Here is a 19,922-nt window from a genome sequence, read left to right on the forward strand (position 1 = left end):
AGCTTTACAGCCCCTCCCCTCTGCTCTGAGTGACAGCTGTAGTGGTCTCCTGATTGGATGCTACAGCTGTCATTCAGATCAGAGGGGAGGGGCTGTAAAGCTGTTCAGTGCAGAGAGCACTTCACAGTGAAGCTCCTTCTCCACACAGTTTTCAGTTCTGCTCTGACTCCCGTTTCTGCAGTCCGCAGTATTGTGACCAGAAGTTTCCAGGATGCAATGCGATAAGACATCATGTTCTATCCCCTCTGGGTTGAGACATCTTATGTTGAGTGGGGAAGGTCCTGTGGAGGAGCGTGCACTGTATGATAGTGCTTAAAGGGACTGTCCACTTTTTACTGTTGATGACCTGTCCTCAGGATGGGTTCATCAATATCAGATCGGTAGGGGACCGACTCCTGGCACTCCCGCCGATCAGCTGTTTTGAAGAGAAAGCAGTGCTAGTATGAGCGCTGCCTTCTCTGCTTTGTTTACATACTCGCTGCAGCACTTGCAGCGGTGAGCAGGTGACATTACAACTATGGTGTCCCCATTCACTTTACTTGAACAGGAGACATCCCATACAAGTGAATGGGGACACCATGGTTGTAGTTACACCTGCTCACCACTGCAAGTGCTGCAGTGAGCAGGTAGATAGAGTAGAGAAGGCAGCGCTCATACAAGTGCTGCTTTCTCATCAAACACCCAGAACCTCTGCTGATCTGATATTGATTACCTATCCTAAGGATAGGTCATCAATAGTACAAGTGGGCAACCCCCTTAAGGTCCTGCAAGATGCCATGTTGAGATGAGATGTAGGCTGCAGGCACTTACTAAGGGCTTCCGGGTCTTTGTGGCCTCACCACAAAAGAGAGGACATGTCCTATTTTTACTTCATGTTGCTGACCACACTGACCCATTGAAGTAAATGTCTCTGCACCATGATGCGGTCTGCACACGGCCAGTGTCTGCGTTTTGTGGATTCACAAAACGGACACAGTTGTGTAAATGGACTATTGGCTGAAACATTTTATTTTTACTGCAGTGTGTGACTTAAGTTTACGTTTTCTACATCTTTATATGTCTGATGTATTATCAGTGCTTTGTGGACATTGTGGTGACTAGTCCTTGCTCAGTCAGGAAAAAATATGGGCCATCAAAGAATCATCTCTTAAATATCATTCGTATAGAAGGCACAGAAGGAAGAAGACATGGTCTTGAAGAAGCCTGAGCAAGGTCACAGCGGCTGTCATCTCCAGAGGGACTCGTGACCTGGTTAGAGAAGGAGCTGTTTTCTGGAGACGCGTGCGGGCGACTCTCACGCCTGGTGAAGGAGGTGTGAAGGGATGTGCATTTTCACCGAATACTAGCGATGAGAACAGTGCTTGGCAGGATATCTATTAAAATCAGCGGGCGCTGTGCCGTCCTCCTGGGTGAGGTTTTAGGTTCTAACCAAAGGGAAATGCAAGTATTGGCTACACAACCCCTTTGCCCTCCATCCTTCTGTAGGGAGCTCCGATCCTTTACGATGTGACTGCCGTTCCTTTGCCACGCTTCCTTTTCATGCTTGGTTGAAACACATACTTGGATTATTGACAAATTTTGATGCACCTCCTAGGGGTACACCGCCATATAGTGTCAACATGGGGTGTTCTGCATTGCTCAACACAGAAAAAACCACCATGAGGAAGTACGATGCAGCCCCTCGGCTACAACAGGTCTACCATGATGATGCCTAGCTGTCAAGTTATGCATAACTGTCGAGGATAGTTGACAGGTCCTCTTTAACCCCTTAAAGGTTTTAACTCCTTAAAGGGGTTGTCCTACCATTTTTTCAAATTTACCTCATTTGTAGTTTTCTCTTATTCCCTCATGCTTGAATCCTACTTTCTGGTTTGTCATGAAGGCTAATGACTTTAGAATAAGGCAGTTCTGATAAATGGTGGCATAAAAAGTGATATAACAGCGATCATCTGCTGGGCAGGATAAATTTATACACATTTTTAGAACTCTCAGACTAGCAGGACCCGGCTTGTTCGCTCCCCAGCGTCCGCTCCATGTAATCTTCCTGTTTGACGCTGTTTGCTCCCGTTGCGCCACGTGACCATATAACATGAGCAGACTCTGTAACGGAAGGCGAGTGTTGACCCACTGTGCCAACTAACCAGTTTGACTTTGGGCTAAACTTAAAGGGGTTGTCTGGGCTCAGAGCTGAACCCGGACATACCTCCATTTTCACCCAGGCAGCCCCCCTGACTTGAGCATCGGAGCAGTTCATGCTCCGATACTCTCCTTTGCCCTGCGCTAAATCGCGCAGGGCAAAGGCATTTTTTTGAGATCCGGTGATGTACTGGGCTCTCCAGTAAAACTGCTAGGGAAGCGCTAAAGCCCGTCCATCAGAGCCGGTGATGTCACCGAACACACTGCCAGGCGGAAGCGCGCAGGGCAAAGGAGAGCATAGGAGCATGAACTGCTCCGATGCTCAAGTCAGGGGGGCTGCCGGGGTGAAATGATGGTTATGTCTGGGTTCAGCTCTGAACCCGGACAACCCCTTTAAGGGCGTTGTCTTGGCGGTTCCCTGGTTTTCATCCTTGTACAGGCATCTGGACTTCGCTGCAGGGAACCAACCTGACCACTACCTCCTGGAGTAGTCCTGGTGCTGATCCACGGGGTCAGAGACACCAGTGCGAACCACCAAGTAATCGGGCAAAAGGCTTAGTCTGTGGAAGTTCTGGGCAAGCAGAGTACTTGAGTACTAACCATTCCAAGCATGGGGTAGGTTGATTATGTGCATAACCCAGATAGCAATTCCAATTTCGGGGCAGATGGCAAGGAGCAGAAACAGAAGACAGCCTAGGTACAGTATACGGGTAGTCAGACAAGAGTTCACACCTTTGCTGGTTACTAGGAAGTTACTGCACAACCCCTTTAAAGTGATTTCCCCTCTCGCAGCCTTCATCCTGATTGTAATAGGCTCACTACCAAGTCTTATAGCCGTGGATTATGAAAACGCAGCGTGCAACTTCCCTGATTGGGAAATTATACTCCGGAAATTCAGACTTCAGAGAGGACAGGATGTCTCGTATTCTGGTCGGAGGCACTTTAAAGATCTGAGTAGATTATGGGAATAATATCTGACATTCTGTAGGTGAAGGAGCCGGTGAGTCCTAGACCCGGCACATCCCTGAGGCTAGGGACAATAGCTGACTATACCTTGCTATGGGCTCCAGTCATTGTGTAACTACATTATGACATTTACCACAGGGACATCGGCATCGAGCATGAGGCAAGATCAATGGATGTGAATAGCCTTCTTGTCCAGGAAGAGCATCTCGGGCAGAAAACAGCCTTGTGTAATATCTGCTCCAAGACTCCGACAATTGAAGGTCAAGGACACCAGCAGAATCTGTCGACCTCTGGAAGCATTTCCGTGCCTAAGGAAATTGTTGAATGATACAGTCTATAGAATATACAATTTCTATGTGCAGCAAAGAGATGTAGCAGAGCTGAATACCTGATAAAGGGAATGTGTCATCAGAAATGACCTATTTGTTAAATCATTTTTTTTAATTTTTATTTTTATTTTATTCCATGTACCTGTCATTATTTAAAAATAATCCGAAAATCATGCAGTTTTCACACTGGTCACTAGGCCCTTGTATCTACAGGCTCAGCTGTAACATCTGTGGGCAAATGTGCTGCAGGCTACCAGGAACCTGTATACCTCCATGCCCAATCTTATCTCATCTTGTATCCGGCCTAGAGGCCGTATCTCCTCATGTATCCGGCCTAGAGGCCGTATCTCCTCATGTATCCGGCCTAGAGGCCGTATCTCCTCATGTATCCGGCCTAGAGGCCGTATCTCCTCATGTGTCCGGCCTAGAGGCCGTATCTCCTCATGTGTCCTGCCTAGAGGCCGTATCTCCTCATGTGTCCGGCCTAGAGGCCGTATCTCCTCATGTGTCCGGCCTAGAGGCCGTATCTCCTCATGTGTCCGGCCTAGAGGCCGTATCTCCTCATGTGTCCGGCCTAGAGGCCGTATCTCCTCATGTGTCCGGCCTAGAGGCCGTATCTCCTCATGTGTCCGGCCTAGAGGCCGTATCTCCTCATGTGTCCGGCCTAGAGGCCGTATCTCCTCATGTGTCCGGCCTAGAGGCCGTATCTCCTCATGTGTCCGGCCTAGAGGCCGTATCTCCTCATGTGTCCGGCCTAGAGGCCGTATCTCCTCATGTGTCCGGCCTAGAGGCCGTATCTCCTCTAGTGTCCGGCCGAGAGGCCGTATCTCCTCTAGTGTCCGGCCGAGAGGCCGTATCTCCTCTAGTGTCCGGCCGAGAGGCCGTATCTCCTCTAGTGTCCGGCCGAGAGGCCGTATCTCCTCTAGTGTCCGGCCGAGAGGCCGTATCTCCTCTAGTGTCCGGCCGAGAGGCCGTATCTCCTCTAGTGTCCGGCCGAGAGGCCGTATCTCCTCTAGTGTCCGGCCGAGAGGCCGTATCTCCTCTAGTGTCCGGCCGAGAGGCCGTATCTCCTCTAGTGTCCGGCCGAGAGGCCGTATCTCCTCTAGTGTCCGGCCGAGAGGCCGTATCTCCTCTAGTGTCCGGCCGAGAGGCCGTATCTCCTCTAGTGTCCGGCCGAGAGGCCGTATCTCCTCTAGTGTCCGGCCGAGAGGCCGTATCTCCTCTAGTGTCCGGCCGAGAGGCCGTATCTCCTCTAGTGTCCGGCCGAGAGGCCGTATCTCCTCTAGTGTCCGGCCGAGAGGCCGTATCTCCTCTAGTGTCCGGCCGAGAGGCCGTATCTCCTCTAGTGTCCGGCCGAGAGGCCGTATCTCCTCTAGTGTCCGGCCGAGAGGCCGTATCTCCTCTAGTGTCCGGCCGAGAGGCCGTATCTCCTCTTGACATTTGTCCATCCAGTTCGGCCTGTCATCCTGCAATTAATAGAGCCTCCATTAATTTGGACTGTTTTCCCCAATAATCTTCTCCTTTCGCTCTAATATTGTAATCGCTTCCATATGTCATCGTTACATTCACACATGGGATGTTATTTTTATTTTTTTTAAATATAGACATGGAAAATGAACATAAAAAAAATTCTACAAAAAATTAAAAAAAAATGCTTAACATAAAAACATAATCATTTTCTAAAGCACATTTCCTTTAGGATACTGCAGTCCTATGTAAAACCCTTTCCATGCAATGTACACCACACTACTGTCAGAATGAAATGTGTGATAACAGTGGTCTATAGATTGCATTTATCTGTTAGGCAAATATACAGTTGCAAGAAAAAGTATGTGAATCCTTTGGAATGATATGGATTTCTGCACAAATTGGTCATAAAATGTGATCTGATCTTCATCTAAGTCACAACAATAGACAATCACAGTCTGCTTAAACTAATAACAAAGAATTAAATGTTACCATGTTTTTATTGAACACACCATGTAAACATTCACAGTGCAGGTGGAAAAAGTATGTGAACCCCTATACTTATGACATCTCCAAGAGCTAATTGGAGTGAGGTGTCAGCCAACTGGAGTCCAATCAATGAGATGAGATTGGAGGTGTTGGTTACAGCTGCCCTGCCCTATAAAAAACACACACCAGTTCTGGGTTTGCTTTTCACAAAAAGCATTGCTGGATGTGAATGATGCCTCGCACAATAGAGCTCTCAGAAGACCTACGATTAAGAATTGTTGACTTGCATAAAGCTGGAAAGGGTTATAAAAGTATCTCCAAAAGCCTTGTTGTTCATCAGTCCACGGTAAGACAAATTGTCTATAAATGGAGAAAGTTCAGCACTGCTGCTACTCTCCCTAGGAGTGGCCGTCCTGTAAAGATGACTGCAAGAGCACAGCGCAGACTGCTCAATGAGGTGAAGAAGAATCCTAGAGTGTCAGCTAAAGACTTACAAAAGTCTCTGGCATATGCTAACATCCCTGTTAGCGAATCTACGATACGTAAAAGACTAAACAAGAATGGATTTCATGGGAGGATACAACAGAGGAAGCCACTGCTGTCCAAAAAAAACATTGCTGCACGTTTACAGTTTACACAAGAGCACCTGGATGTTCCACAGCAGTACTGGCAAAATATTCTGTGGACAGATGAAACCAAAGTTGAGTTGTTTGGAAGAAACACACAACACTATGTGTGGAGAAAAAGAGGCACAGCACACCAATATCAAAACCTCATCCCAACTGTGAAGTATGGTGGTGGGGGCATCATGGTTTGGGGCTGCTTTGCTGCGTCGGGGCCTGGACGGATTGCTATCATCAAAGGAAAAATGAATTCCCAAGTTTATCAAGACATTTTGCAGGAGAACTTAAAGGAAACCTGTCACCGGGATTTTGTGTATAGAGCTGAGGACATGGGTTGCTAGATGGCTGCTAGCACATCCGCAATACCCAGTCCCCATAGCTCTGTGTGCTTTTATTGTGTTAAAAAACTGATTTGATCCATATGCAAATTAACCTGAGATGAGTCCTGTCCCTGACTCATCTCACGTACAGGACTCATCTCGGGTTAATTTGCATATGTATCAAATCGTTTTTTTTACACAATAAAAGCACACAGAGCTATGGGGACTGGATATTGCGGATGTGCTAGCGGCCATCTAGCAACCCATGTCCTCCTCTCTATACACAAAATCCCGGTGACAGGTTCCCTTTAAGGCCATCTGTCCACCAGCTCAAGCTCAACAGAAGATGGATGTTGCAACAGGACAACGACCCAAAGCATAAAAGTAAATCAACAACAGAATGGCTTAAACAGAAGAAAATCCGCCTTCTGGAGTGGCCCAGTCAGAGTCCTGACCTCCACCCGATTGAGATGCTGTGGCATGACCTCAAGAAAGCGATTCACAGCAGACATCCCAAGAATATTGCTGAACTGAAACAGTTCTGTAAAGAGGAATGGTCAAGAATTACTCCTTTGTGCACGTCTGATCTGCAACTACAGGAAACGTTTGGTTGAAGTTATTGCTGCCAAAGGAGGTTCAACCAATTATTAAATCCAAGGGTTCACATACTTTTTCCACCTGCACTGTGAATGTTTACATGGTGTGTTCAATAAAAACATAAAAAGGATGGCGTGGTATTAAACAGGCAGGAAGTGCTCAAACCCACATGCAGTTGTGCATATATACAGGGGAGCAAATCCTGCACTTGTGGCGCGTTGCTAATGACGATCCCCAGCAAAAATGCATACAGTGGAGGATGCCCGCAGCGAACCACAAGTACCACAATAGACATCCTACACAAGAAGCAATTATGTGGATGTGATAATCAATATAACAAAATAATAGCAATGACGGGTGCACTCTGCGGTCTTAATAAACCCTCGAACTGATTTTAAAATTGAGAGATTAGCCAACATGTCTACGGTGTAGGACATGTCTGAGCCCAAGCACCGCGCCAAGGTTTCTTAAGTAGCTGGGCCTGTACCATACCAGCCAGTCTTGAGTGGGACTCATAGACTCCTCCCATTGCTAGCATGGTTACATGCTGGAGGTAACTGGTGAGTTGTTTGTGAGTCGGCCTCATGCTCCTGTAATTTGCCCACTGGCTCCTGGTATTGCCCACATGGCACAGGTAGGTGAGTGTTAGGTCCCGAGCTACTTGAGAAACCTTGGCGCGGTGCTCGGGCTCAGACATGTCCTACACCGTAGGACATGTTGGCTAATCTCTCAATTTTAAAATCAGTTTGAGGGTTTAGTAAGACCGCAGAGTGCACCTGTCTTTGCTATTATTTTGTTATATCAATAAAAACATAGTAACATTTAATTCTTTGTGTGTTATTAGTTTAAGCAGACTGTGATTGTCTATTGTTGTGACTTAGATGAAGATCAGATAACATTTTATGACCAATTTGTGCAGAAATTCATATCGTTCCAAAGGGTTCACATACTTTTTCTTGCAACTGTAGATGAGGCTCCGTTCTCATCCTGAATTTTTTCACCCTTACGGGGTGCATGCCGGGAAACCTAAGGGTCCATAGCCCCCTATAACGCAAGATCCCGAGATAGATTGCTATTGTGAGTGCATATTGGGGGTTGGAGTTGCACAATAGCTAGAGAGCCACAGATCGCTGACCACTGGCATATAGCCTTATTTATATGGATATGGTTGGATAGTTATGTAGTATGAAGGTGGAGTGCCCCTTTATACAGCTAACTTGCCTAATGATTTTTCTCTTTTTCAGATTGTCGCGCTTTGTTGCCACCCATGGCGTACACGTACAGCTCCTCGTCTGCCGCCCCGGTCGGATCCCAGTACTGCGTGTGCAGAGTGGAACTGTCTGTTTCCTGTCAAAACCTCCTTGATCGGGACGTAGCCTCAAAATCTGACCCCTTTTGCGTCTTACTTTTGGAAGTAAATGAAAAATGGACTGAGGTAGTGTAATGAATGTGAAATATCCATCTATATCATGTAGCATTGGGGAATTATTGATTACAGTTCATACAGTGGCTGCAGTTCTGAGAAATAAGACTTTACATGAGCGGTATTAAGTGGCAAGAAGCAGGGTTTTAATGCCTCTGAGGATCAGAAGGTGACCTTACTCTTAACGTGCTTGTGTCTCATGGCTCAGAAAATAGTTTTTTCTGTTTTTGCTGTGTTTGGCATAATGGAACTTAAAGGGAACCTGTCATGTGGATATTTGATTATAATCTAACTAATTATATACAATCATTAACTACTAAAAAGTACCTTAGATGTATTCACTTACTGGTGTGACAGATGGTTACCTCATAATATACACACACAGATGCCGCATGCTAATGAGCTAATTTGAGTCAAGCGTGATGTCATTGAGTCCAGCGTATATTTAATTCAGAGCTATAGCCACTCCCCTGCCCACCTGCTGCTGATTCATATGGAAAAAAAACTGTCAATCAGCAGCAGGTAGGCGGGGAGAGTCAGGAGCTCATGAATATTCAGGACTCCTCATTATCAGCTGGAGCTTTTCAATACAAGATGATGGCAGGTTGACTGGGTCAATTAAAGAAAGTGACCCAGCATTTTGCTAAGAGAATCAGTCACTTATTTATGTTGCCCTTAGTTAGGACACCATAAAACTGGTGACAGGTTCCATTTAAAGTAACCCTTCCTTCTCGGTGCGCGACCATGCAAAGTCTATGGGACTGTCAGAGACAGAGGAGTACTGAGTCAATCCCATAGGCTTTCAATGGAGCGGCAGGGCACATGCTCAACTGCTGATCCAGTTAAAGGGGTTGTGCAACAAGTAGGTGCAGCGGCGACAAACAGGCAGTTTACATCCAGGGAGCAAATGAAGCCGGGCAGCGAATGAGCAGGAGCCAGTGCTAGGAGGCCGGTTAAGCATGTTTGCGACCCCAATACCAATCTGACATTGATGACCTAATCCCTTTTATGCAAAATTGTGCTGCATGCAGGGGATTATGGGTGCAATACTGAGAAGTATTGATGTTTGATGTTTAGCTGTCATTTAGTGTGGTACTGGTTCAGTATAATGCTGTGCTAGGATCTGATCTCTCTGGTTCTGTGACAGTATCCACCTGGCACGTGGACAATTTGGTATCTGGGATCTGTTCTTTGGTGTCCACTTCTTAGTGTCCACATATTTTCTCAGTTCCCCTTATTCAAGTCTTGCTCTCTTCCATCTTCATAGTTCACTCCTTATAATCGTGCACTGCCTTTTTCTTTCTCTCTTTCCATCTGAAATATTTGTTTGTCATCATGTGAGGCTGACACAGTAAATCCTGCTAATTCCAGTCTACCACATATTTGGATTCTTACGAAATAAGGATTCCAGACATACAAGCTGCAAATATGAACCGTTCCTGGAGAGCAGATGATTCCTTCCCTGTCATCCCGAACAGTGTTCAAGAAGATCTGACCCGATTTTCTAATGGCTGTATCTCACCTAGCACATCTGTAGGTGTTACCCAGCCTGTGATCTGAAGGGTTAAACTAGCCCTCCCCCTTCAGCTGGCTGTGATCTCAGCCACCCCGGAGGATGAGAACAGTGGGGGGAGTGCTCAGAGGCTGCAAGACAAAAATAATTATCTCTACCCGTTTTACCTGCACATGCCCCCAGGGTGATGGTGTCATGGATTTCTTTGCATGTTATCAATCCCCCTTCACCCATCAATCAAAACCTACAATAGAAAAGTTACATTTTCAGGAGGGGGTTCCCAGTTTTGATGTGACTGTTGGCAGTTTAAAGTGGTTGTCCAGGATTAGAAAAATATGGCTGCTTTCTTCCAAAAACAGCACCACACCTGTCCACAGCTACTTCAATAGAGCTGAGTGGCAATACCAGACACAACCTATGGACAGGTGCAGTGCTGTTTCTGGTAAAAAGAAGTAATATTTTTCTAATCCTGCACAACCCCTTCAACTATAGGACAAAAGATGCATTTGCTCTGGGACCCCTAACAGCGGACCCCCTGTCGGCAGTGACATTGTCCTCAGAATGCAGTTGAACACTATGGCAGAGGAGGGAACGCTCATCGTTCTGCTCTACCATGCAGCCTTGTAGGCTGCAGGCTCTTAAGTTCTGTGAATGATGTAGTGGCAGAGATCAATGCAGGCCAGCACAATATAGTGATGTCATCATACCGCACTGTGCCGTGCCAGCTCAGGCCACAGAAGGTGCATGAGTGTTTATTAGGTCAGTAGATCAGAGATGGCTTCACCGGAGCCATCAGCTGACAGAACTCAGGAGGGACAGTCTGCAAATAGACAGATTTTTAACTGCATGTATCACAAAAACTGATAAAAATCTTTAATAAAGACCAATTGAAAAAATTATTATTTTTTTAAGCCCCAAATGAGTAAAATGCAATCATAAAAATTGCACTGATTGTGTGCTTAGCCTTTAATGTGTCTAAAAATGACATTAAATAGGTAGAATTGTTTTGTAATGTTTGACTGTGAAGCGATCAGAATGTAATACATTTTAGGAGGGGGGGCTCACTCACGAAATCTTTGCACCCTGCCCAACAATGTGTTAAATAGCACAATCTAGGGTCACCGTTCCCGTATAGAACTATGGTCAAGTTCAGAATTTGTTCTTTTTTTCATGCAGCTTCAGATAGAAGTAGAATTGGGGCATAAAGGGATAAGCCAAGTTCATTTCCGGATCCGTCCTTCCTGTCTGCGCATGCGCAGACCGGTAAAAATGTGAAAAAAATATATATAACGGATCTGTTTCTCCGGATGACATCCGGAGAGACTGATCCGTTCTTGCAATGCATTTGTAAGACTGATCAGCATCCGGATCCGTCTACAAATGCTGTCCGTTTGCATTCAGATTGGCAGTTCGCGCAACGGAACTGCTTGGCGGATCACTCTGCCGCAAGTGTGAAAGTAGCCTAAGACGCATACTTGACTTTGCAGAGAAACAGGAAAATTGCGACATCTTCCATAATTACATCTATAAAACGCATCAGATCTCAAGTGCCTGCAATGGCAGTATTTTTTTAAAGGGATGGATGCCAGCGGTATTAGATCGATTCATCATCCCAAAAGATTGCCTAGCCCTGAAGCTTCCCCTATGGAACAGAACTATTTTCTATTAATCTCCATATACAGACGGCTCTTCAAGGACATGTAATGGACAAAAATGCAGCTTGCGGTGTACAGGAAGTCACTCTGGAGGTGGCGTGTAATAATGTATAGAACACAATGCAAATAGTGGAAGATACAATAGCAACCAATCAGATTTCACCTTCTCTTCTGTAAGCGAAGGCTAAAAAAATAGGACACGCTCCCTCTGGTCAACTGGTTTCCAGTTTGTATGAGACTTACTGCTGAGAAAACCATCCAGCACCCCACAATAAATATATTCATATATATGGAAACCTTTTCAATCTGTCCTGTTGTTGCATGTTCTATTCAGATATTTTTGGTTTCTTTCTTTGATAACGGATGATAGGTGATAATTAAAGGGGACTTCTGGGAGTTCGATATTGCAACTGCCGCGCCCTCTCCATTTTTATTGACGGGACCAGGCAGTGAAAATATCATCGAAGTGCAGAGGACGCAGCAGTTGCAGAGAGAGCAGAGCTTCTAGGAGAACCTGCAACGTCCCTGTTTCTCCTAGAGGCTCATTTGCATATAATAAAACATTTTTCCCAGAAGGGCACATATGAACATGGGACCAACACAGATGTCTTCAGCTACAAATCAATATTTTACTCCCAGAAAACCACTTTAAAGGGATTTCAGAAAATTTGGCCATGGGAGGAAATTCCATAAAATTATACTAGACCCACTACTCTTGATAAATCCTGCCATTCCAGCACCATCACTCTGGTGGTTCCTGCTGTTCTTGGTGTACTGTTCTGCAGCAATGACTTGCCCGTCTACTCACCTGACCTCTGCAGCCAATTGCTGCCCTCAGCAGTCTCTTGCTGTACACTGATAAGGCCAGTGATTGGCTGCAGTATTCCTGGGTGTAGATGGACCAGCGTGGAGCACGGGGATTGGGCAGGTGAGCAATAGGTCTTTTATTATTTTATGGCATTCCTGCTCTTGCCCATTTATTATTATTTTTTTATTATTATTTTTTTTTTGCTGACTCATATGTGTTGTCACCCAGCTTTCTACAGACCAAAAGTGGTCTATTTCATGACCTTTCAATTGCTCTGTGTGTCAGTCTTCACCTCAGGGATTTAGTTAATGAATCAGGGGGCACATAATGCATGTGAGCAGATGCTGCCAAGATTGGAGCAAGGAAATGTGGACTTAAAGGCCCCATTCACACGGGTGAGTATTCCGCGCGGATGCGATGCGTGAGGTGAACGCATTCCACCCGCACTGAATCCCGACCCATTCATTTCTATGGGGCTGTTCACATGAGCGGTGATTTTCATGCATTACTTGTGCGTTGCGTGAAAATCGCAGCATGCTCTATTTTGTGCGTTTTTCACGTAACGCAGGCCCCATAGAAATGAATGGGGTTGCGTTAAAATAGCAAGCATCCCCAAGCAAGTGCGGATGCGGTGCGATTTTCACGCATGGTTGCTAGGAGACGATCCGGATGGAGACCCGATCATTATTATTTTCCCTTATGACATGGTTATAAGGGAAAATAATAGCATTCTGAATACAGAATGCATAGTAAAATAGCGCTGGAGGGGTTAAAGAAAAATAAAAACTCGCCTTAATCCACTTGATCACGCAGCCGGCATCTCTTCTGTCTTCTTTCTTTGCTCTGTGCAGGAACAGGACCTGTGGTGACATCACTCCGGTCATCACATGACCTTTTACCATGGTGATGGATCATGTGATGGACCATGTGATGACCGGAGTGACAGCACCACAGGTCCTGTTCCTGCACAGAGCAAAGAAAGAAGTCAGAAGAGATGCTGGCTGCGCGATCAAGTGGATTAAGGTGAGTTAAATTATTTTATTTAAAAAAAATTTAACCCCTCCAGCGCTATTTTACTTAGCATTCTGTATTCAGAAGGCTATTATTTTCCCTTATAACAATCTACAGAACACCGATTGGGTACCAAACAGGCCGATTTTTCTCACGCGAGTGCAAAACTCATTACAATGTTTTGCACTCGCGCGGAAAAATCGCGCATGTTCCCGCAACGCACCTGCACATTTTCCCGCAACGCCCGTCTGAAAGAGGCCTAAAGGTTTCCTTGGAGTTCATTATTTATGGCACTTCTTCAGGATAGGTCATCGATATCTGATTTGTGGAGGTATCGTTCCCCGCTGATCAGCTGTTTGAAGAGGTCACAGAGCTCCAGTGAGAGCTGCAGTCTCTTCTTAGACCAGTGACATCACTTTCTTTGGTAACATGGCCCATGTGGAGCTTGGCCTCATCCAAGTTACAGAACCTGGGCTGCAATACCAAGCACAGCCACTACACAATGTATGGCATTGTGAGGAGGCTGCAGTGCTCACTGCGGCCTATTCAAACACCGGATCGACGGGGGTGCTGGAAGTTGGCCCTTCACCGGTCAGATATTGATAACCTGTCCTGAGAATAGACCATCAGTACTCAACAACCCCTTTAGGAACTATTTGATAGAATAATGTTAGATTATCAGTAAGCTATGCTACATCCATAGCAACATCTACGCAGAAAAAAATGGTTAAAAGACTTTTTCAATGAGGAATTTACTGAAATATGGACATTTCAGTCTTGTAAAATCTTACTCTTTTTCTCTTTTTTTTTATTTTGAGGTTATGCACCTTTTTAATATGTTGAGACACTGGGGATGCTTAAACTGTATGGGGTCACTATCACGGTGTTAGGGGCATTATTCCTGTGGGTGGTACAGTATTAGGGGGAGCAGCAGCATGGTGCGGTTAAAGAGAGAGGGTTGTGTAGTTTGTATAGAAGGTGGGAAATAGGAGGGGATGGGCTGAAATTGATGACTTGGTGGCAAACTCTGCTGAGATGAATCATGGATAGAAGAAGTCCTCATGGGGGTTTGGGCTGAATGGAGAAGAAAAGGGACAGAAGAATATGTCACCTATCTTACCCATTAATGTGTCTAAAATTGTCATTAATTAGGTAGAATTGTTTGACTGTGAAGGTACCAGAAGATGATAAATGTTCAGGAGGAGGGCTCACTCATGAAACCTTTGCACCCTGCCCAACAATGTTTTAAATAGCACCGTATAGGGTCACGGTTCCAATTTCATTTTTTTTTTTTTTCATGCTACTCTTTGTTTCCAAGCCGTCTCCTAATAACCGGACGTTCCCAGTATATTCTCCGGGCACTGTGAAGTTGGCACCTCCACGTGACCTATTTACTTGCTGCAGTTTTTCTTTATCGCAAATCATTCTGAATATCCACCCGGGCATAGAGCCTGCCCTGTACGAGCCAGAGTTACCCCATTATGGCGGCGCTCCTATTGCCCTTTGTCCTGGGCAATGTTGGAGTGAAAAAAAGTGAGAACAAGCCGTTCCGATATTTTTTTTTTCTCCCCCCTGTTGGCTAAATAAGGCTGGAGATCAGGCTGATAATCTTTTGCGTGGGCGTTTTTTTTTTTTTTTCCTCGCACAAAATAGTACAGTAAATTAAGACAGCAGGACCATTTACCCTCACAGTGGGGCTAATTTTCTGGTAATTTTTTTTCTTTTTTTTCTCTTACCGTTTCTTTATGGCTAGAAGTGCAGGAAACGGTGACCTTTTTAAATCCACCTCTAATGGAACCCACAGGAGCCTTTATGGGGCCTGTAAAAGTATTTTCGCCAATGTAAAAGAAAGCGGCATGTTTGTAATATGCAGAGCGAGTGCTACATAATAACAGTCTTTATGTCTATTTGTAGCGCATTGTCTGTGGCGCTCGGATCGTATCCCGTGTGCCTCTCCCCCCTCCGCTCCTGAACCCCGTCCTCACGTTAATTGACACGTCTGTGATGTTAATTTATTTCATACAATGCAAAAAGTCATTTTCTTCATTACATTCTTATTATTTGACTCCAGCGCGTTGTTTTTTTCTTTTTTCCTGTTTCTTCTATAAACGCCAACTTGTTCTTTCTGGAGGAGAGCTAAAGAACATTAGACAAAAAGAATGACATCTATGACTAAAAAAGTAAAAAAAAATAAAAATAAATCACATCCCATTGGATATCATAAAGGGAGGGGGGGGGGCGCTAAGCAGACTCCTCACAGCCGGAGCAGGGTGACTAATGTAGAGTGTGTCTCACTCCGGTGGAGCGGGCCTGTCCATGTAGCACACAGATCGACACCCATTTGCATGTCATACCACATTTCCTCTGCAATGGCCGCTGCGGGAGAAATCTCTGGTGTCTTTAAGATTTATTTGGAATCTGACTGCAAAGACCTTCATATACCCTCTGTGTGAAATCGGACGTACAGGAAGGCCCCATTCACTTCTATGGGCACAGACTGCCAAATGCATGTCATGGGTACATCCAGTGGCTCTAATGAGGGGTGGGACGCATTCGTTTTATGGAGGCACTACAGTCATTATTATGAGGATACTGTGGTAGGCGCTGTAATGGGAGCGTTGCGGTTGTCTCTTGTAGAGGCGCTCTTACTGACTTTAATGGTGGGACTATGGATGTGTCTGTTGCCCTTGTGTTAGGTTCTTAGAGGGGCGCTATTATGGAGTCACTCTGGCTATCTATCACTCAGTATATATCTGTAGGCACGGTGCGGACTTGTATAGAGAAAATGTAGGTGGCACTGTTAATGACTTTAAAGGATAACTGTCACATTTAGACCCTAATTTAAATTTTCATATATGTAGTTACTAATAACTTGATATTCCAGAATCAGTTACTATTAGACTGACTTACTCCATATTTAATAAGATTCAGCCCTTAGCAACCAGTCTGCATAAAACTGCAATCTCACTATTCAGTTAAGATGGCCGCCACTGCCCGTCACCCTGAGGCTAATCCCGCCTGCCCTCTCTAGCCAGTAACAATAGCCCCCCAAAAGTGTCAGTAACCAGAGCCCTCCCCCCTAAAGGGTTAATCTCCTGCAGCACAGAGGGGTCCTCTTACCACATGTTGCTCTCATTTATACACTGAGCAGACGCAGATCTCCCTTCCCTGGTCTGCGCTGCTTCCACTCTGCATTCTCCAACTCTGCTGAGTGAGGGAGCGTCTGCCAAGCGCAGGGACAGGGAGAAGTGCACACAGCCCAGGCACTGTTATCAGCTGCTGGGGAGGACCTGGCTTTAATCATTTACTTACAGTCCCTGGCTGTCAGTAATGTGAGCCTGCACGCTGCGTGCTCCGTCCTTCAACAGATAGACGGACCATGCCTAGCAACCCTATTTTAAGCACAGGTAAAAGTAGGCAGTACAGGGAACAAAAATGTGGAATTAAGGGGTAATTGAATACACAGTGAAAAGTTGAAATAGGGCCACCAAGGTGATATTAATCACCACAATCCAATGACCCAAAAAAATAAATAAATAAATATATATATACGACAGTTATCCTTTAATGGTGGGACTGTGGATATCTATTATGTTGGCCTTGTGTTAGGTTCTTAGGGGGGCACTGTTGTGGGGTTGCTGGGTTTTATGAAGGAAAATGTAGATGGCACTATTATGGTGGCACTGTGGCAGCTCTTACAGATGCACTGTTACTGACTTTAATGGTGGGACTGAAGACATCGCTGTTATGTTGGCATTATGTTAGGCTCTTGGGACACTGTTATGGAGTCACTGTGGCACTGGCTATGACTTTGTATGCCTCTTGTGTAGGCACTGTTGCTGGTTTGTATATTGGAAACTTGGATGGCACTATTATGGTGGCACTGTGGCATCTCTATGGAGGCAGTGTGACTGACTAGTGCTAGGACTGGATGCCGCTGTTATGATAGGCTCTTGGGGCACTATTATGGAGAATTTTTTTACTGAACCTTGCTCCCGAGGAAGGGGTCTGTTATCCCCCGAAACGCGTTGAGCTATACCTGACTGATCTTATTAAAGGATTATACCAGAAGTACAGAGCGTTGGACTGCCGTATATTCCAGTAACCCTACGAGCGAGCCAGGCGAGGGAGGAGGTTGTTGTGGGTGTCTTGAGCTTTATCCCACAGCACCCCTCCCTGGTGAAGTGAGTGTGGTGTATTCCACCGGTCTTTTATGTTTTTAAAGCACTTTATATCGCTTTTATGTATGCTATTATAGATTGGACAACAGAACCGCATGGTAGATAGTTCTACCATATGGTCACCCAATACTGATTATCTTACTAGTTATTGGTAAGGGGCACCTATTGACATATGATTTTACCATAGAGCTATTTTATCCGCTAGCAGTTTGGCGCCATTAGGTGAATCTTTTTTTTTCTCCATTTCTTGTATAGAGGATGGCACTGTTATGGTGGCACTGTTACTGACTTTAATGGTATCACTGTGGATGTGTATTATGTTGGCCTTGTGTTAGGCTCTTATGGGGGCACTGTTATGGAGTCACTTTGGTAATCACTGTACGTCTCATGTTTGGGCACTGTTGCTGGCCTGTATGGAGGAAATGTGGATGGCACTGCTATGGTGACTCTGTACTGAGGGCACAGGGGCGGTCTCTTGTAGGGTCACTGTTACTGTTATAGGGATACTGTGGCATAGCAGTGCTGTGCGGGGACTCTGCTTCTATTATGGGGGGCACTATAGTGTCAAGACAAGGGGCACATTAACAGAAACACACTCATGGCACAGCAAATGGACATACCCTTAGTTTTCGATGGACTGCCCCTTTAAACGTGCTCTTCTTTGCAATGTACATAAGACCCAGCAAGATATTAGAAGATTGCATTTCTGCTTTCTTATGTTGATTGATCTGCATGAATGTGACAAGAAATCCACAACAAAACCTGAAAAAACTGGTCCCCAAAAAAAACAACTTTTGACCTGCAGAGGAATGTCAAGACGTGTGTGAGCTTTATGTGCCAACAGGAGGAAAGAAGCGGAACCCGGGCTAGATGGCCCAGACTGCCAGCTGCCGCGCTGCCCCAGATCTCCCCTGCAGCCGGACGTTTTATAAAATACTGCTATGCTATACTCCTGTGCAGATACAATGAGAAAAAGAAATGTAAAGGGTTGTACAAGATTAGAAAAACACGGCTACTTTCTCCAGAAACAGCGCCACACCTGTCCACATGATGTGTTTTGGTATTGCAGTTCAGCGCCATCCCCTTCAGTAAAGCCAAACTGCCCTTTAATGTAATATTAATTATAACTCTTTAAAGGGGTATTCTGGTTAGAAAAAGTTAGGGACGAACTGTTAGATCATTGGGGGTCCTACTGGGACTGACATTGATCACGAGAACAGAGACTCTATATACCCCGTGGAGCCCCCCCTGAATTGGTTGGAATGTGCGCCACCACTCCATTCATTTCTATGGGAGCTGGGAGTGCCGGAGATAGGGGACAACCAAAATCCCCCTTTAAAGGGAATGTGCCCCCTATAAAAAATAATTTCTCTGTGTTAAAACCAGATAGCAACACACATTCCTTTTCTTCTAATCTGTTTTTATTTTCTGAGTGTAGATCCTTTTGTAGACTTATTTCCTGAACATTGTTAGGGGGGCAGCCATCTTGTCTGAGCTGTTCTTAACAGCATTTAGAGAGATGCTTTACAGCAGTCACCATGGGCCATAGATGGTCAGGAGGAGACCTCATTGACTTTTATGGTAGAGTTTTCTAGGCCTGCTTTGTCCAGAAGGGAGCAGATACGTTGTGATATCACCTATTGTGAATGGTGGATCCTGTGTTATCTATATATAGAGGTGATGTCTCATTGTAATCCTGCCTTTGATGATAATGAGATGACTGATGAAAAGTGATCTGTACAAACGGAGAAATGGCGCCTATTATTAGGCCTGGTGGCTAGTGTGAAAACTGCAGGACTTTATTTATTTTTTAAATATAATGAGATGGAAAATTAAAGTGTACCTAAAATTTTAAGTTTACACACTGATACTTCTTTAGTGCCCCTAGGCAGTATGATGCCCTCTTCAAAATACGATGTTCCCTAAGGCCCCTTTCACACGGGCGAGTATTCCGCGCGGATTGAACGCATTGCACCCGCACTGAATACCGACCCATTCATTTCTATGGGGCTGTTCACATGAGCGGTGATTTTCTATATTCTACGTTTTTCACGCAACGCAGGCCCCATAGAAGTGAATGGGGTTGCGTGAAAATCGCAAGCATCCGCAAGCAAGTGCGAATGCGGTGCGATTTTCACGCACAGTTGCTAGGAGACAATCGGGATGGGGACCCGATCATTATTATTTCCCCTTATAACATGGTTATAAGGGAAAATAATAGCATTCTGAATACAGAATGCATAGTAAAATAGCGCTGGAGGGGTTAAAAAAATAAATAAAATAATTTAACTCTCCTTAATCCATCACATGATCTTTTACCATGGTGATGGATCATGTGATGACCGGAGTGACGTCACCACAGGTCCTGTTGCTGCACAGCTAAGATGAAGACAGAAGGAGATGC

General features: G+C 45.2%; 1 protein-coding gene across 1 annotated transcript in view; it reads left to right on the top strand.

Annotated features, from left to right (window-relative positions):
• The window catches only part of CPNE2 (copine 2), a 98,093-nt gene that overhangs the window by 27,562 nt on the left and 50,609 nt on the right, over window positions 1-19,922 (top strand). The window contains exon 2 of the mRNA XM_040410674.1: window positions 8,172-8,362. Within this exon, the coding sequence (XP_040266608.1) occupies window positions 8,195-8,362 (168 nt within the window). The 5' untranslated portion in view covers window positions 8,172-8,194. The remainder of the gene's footprint in view (window positions 1-8,171; window positions 8,363-19,922) is intronic.

Source organism: Bufo bufo, chromosome 10 (genome assembly GCF_905171765.1).
Source record: "Bufo bufo chromosome 10, aBufBuf1.1, whole genome shotgun sequence".
In the NCBI taxonomy this organism is placed as follows: Eukaryota; Metazoa; Chordata; class Amphibia; order Anura; family Bufonidae; genus Bufo; species Bufo bufo.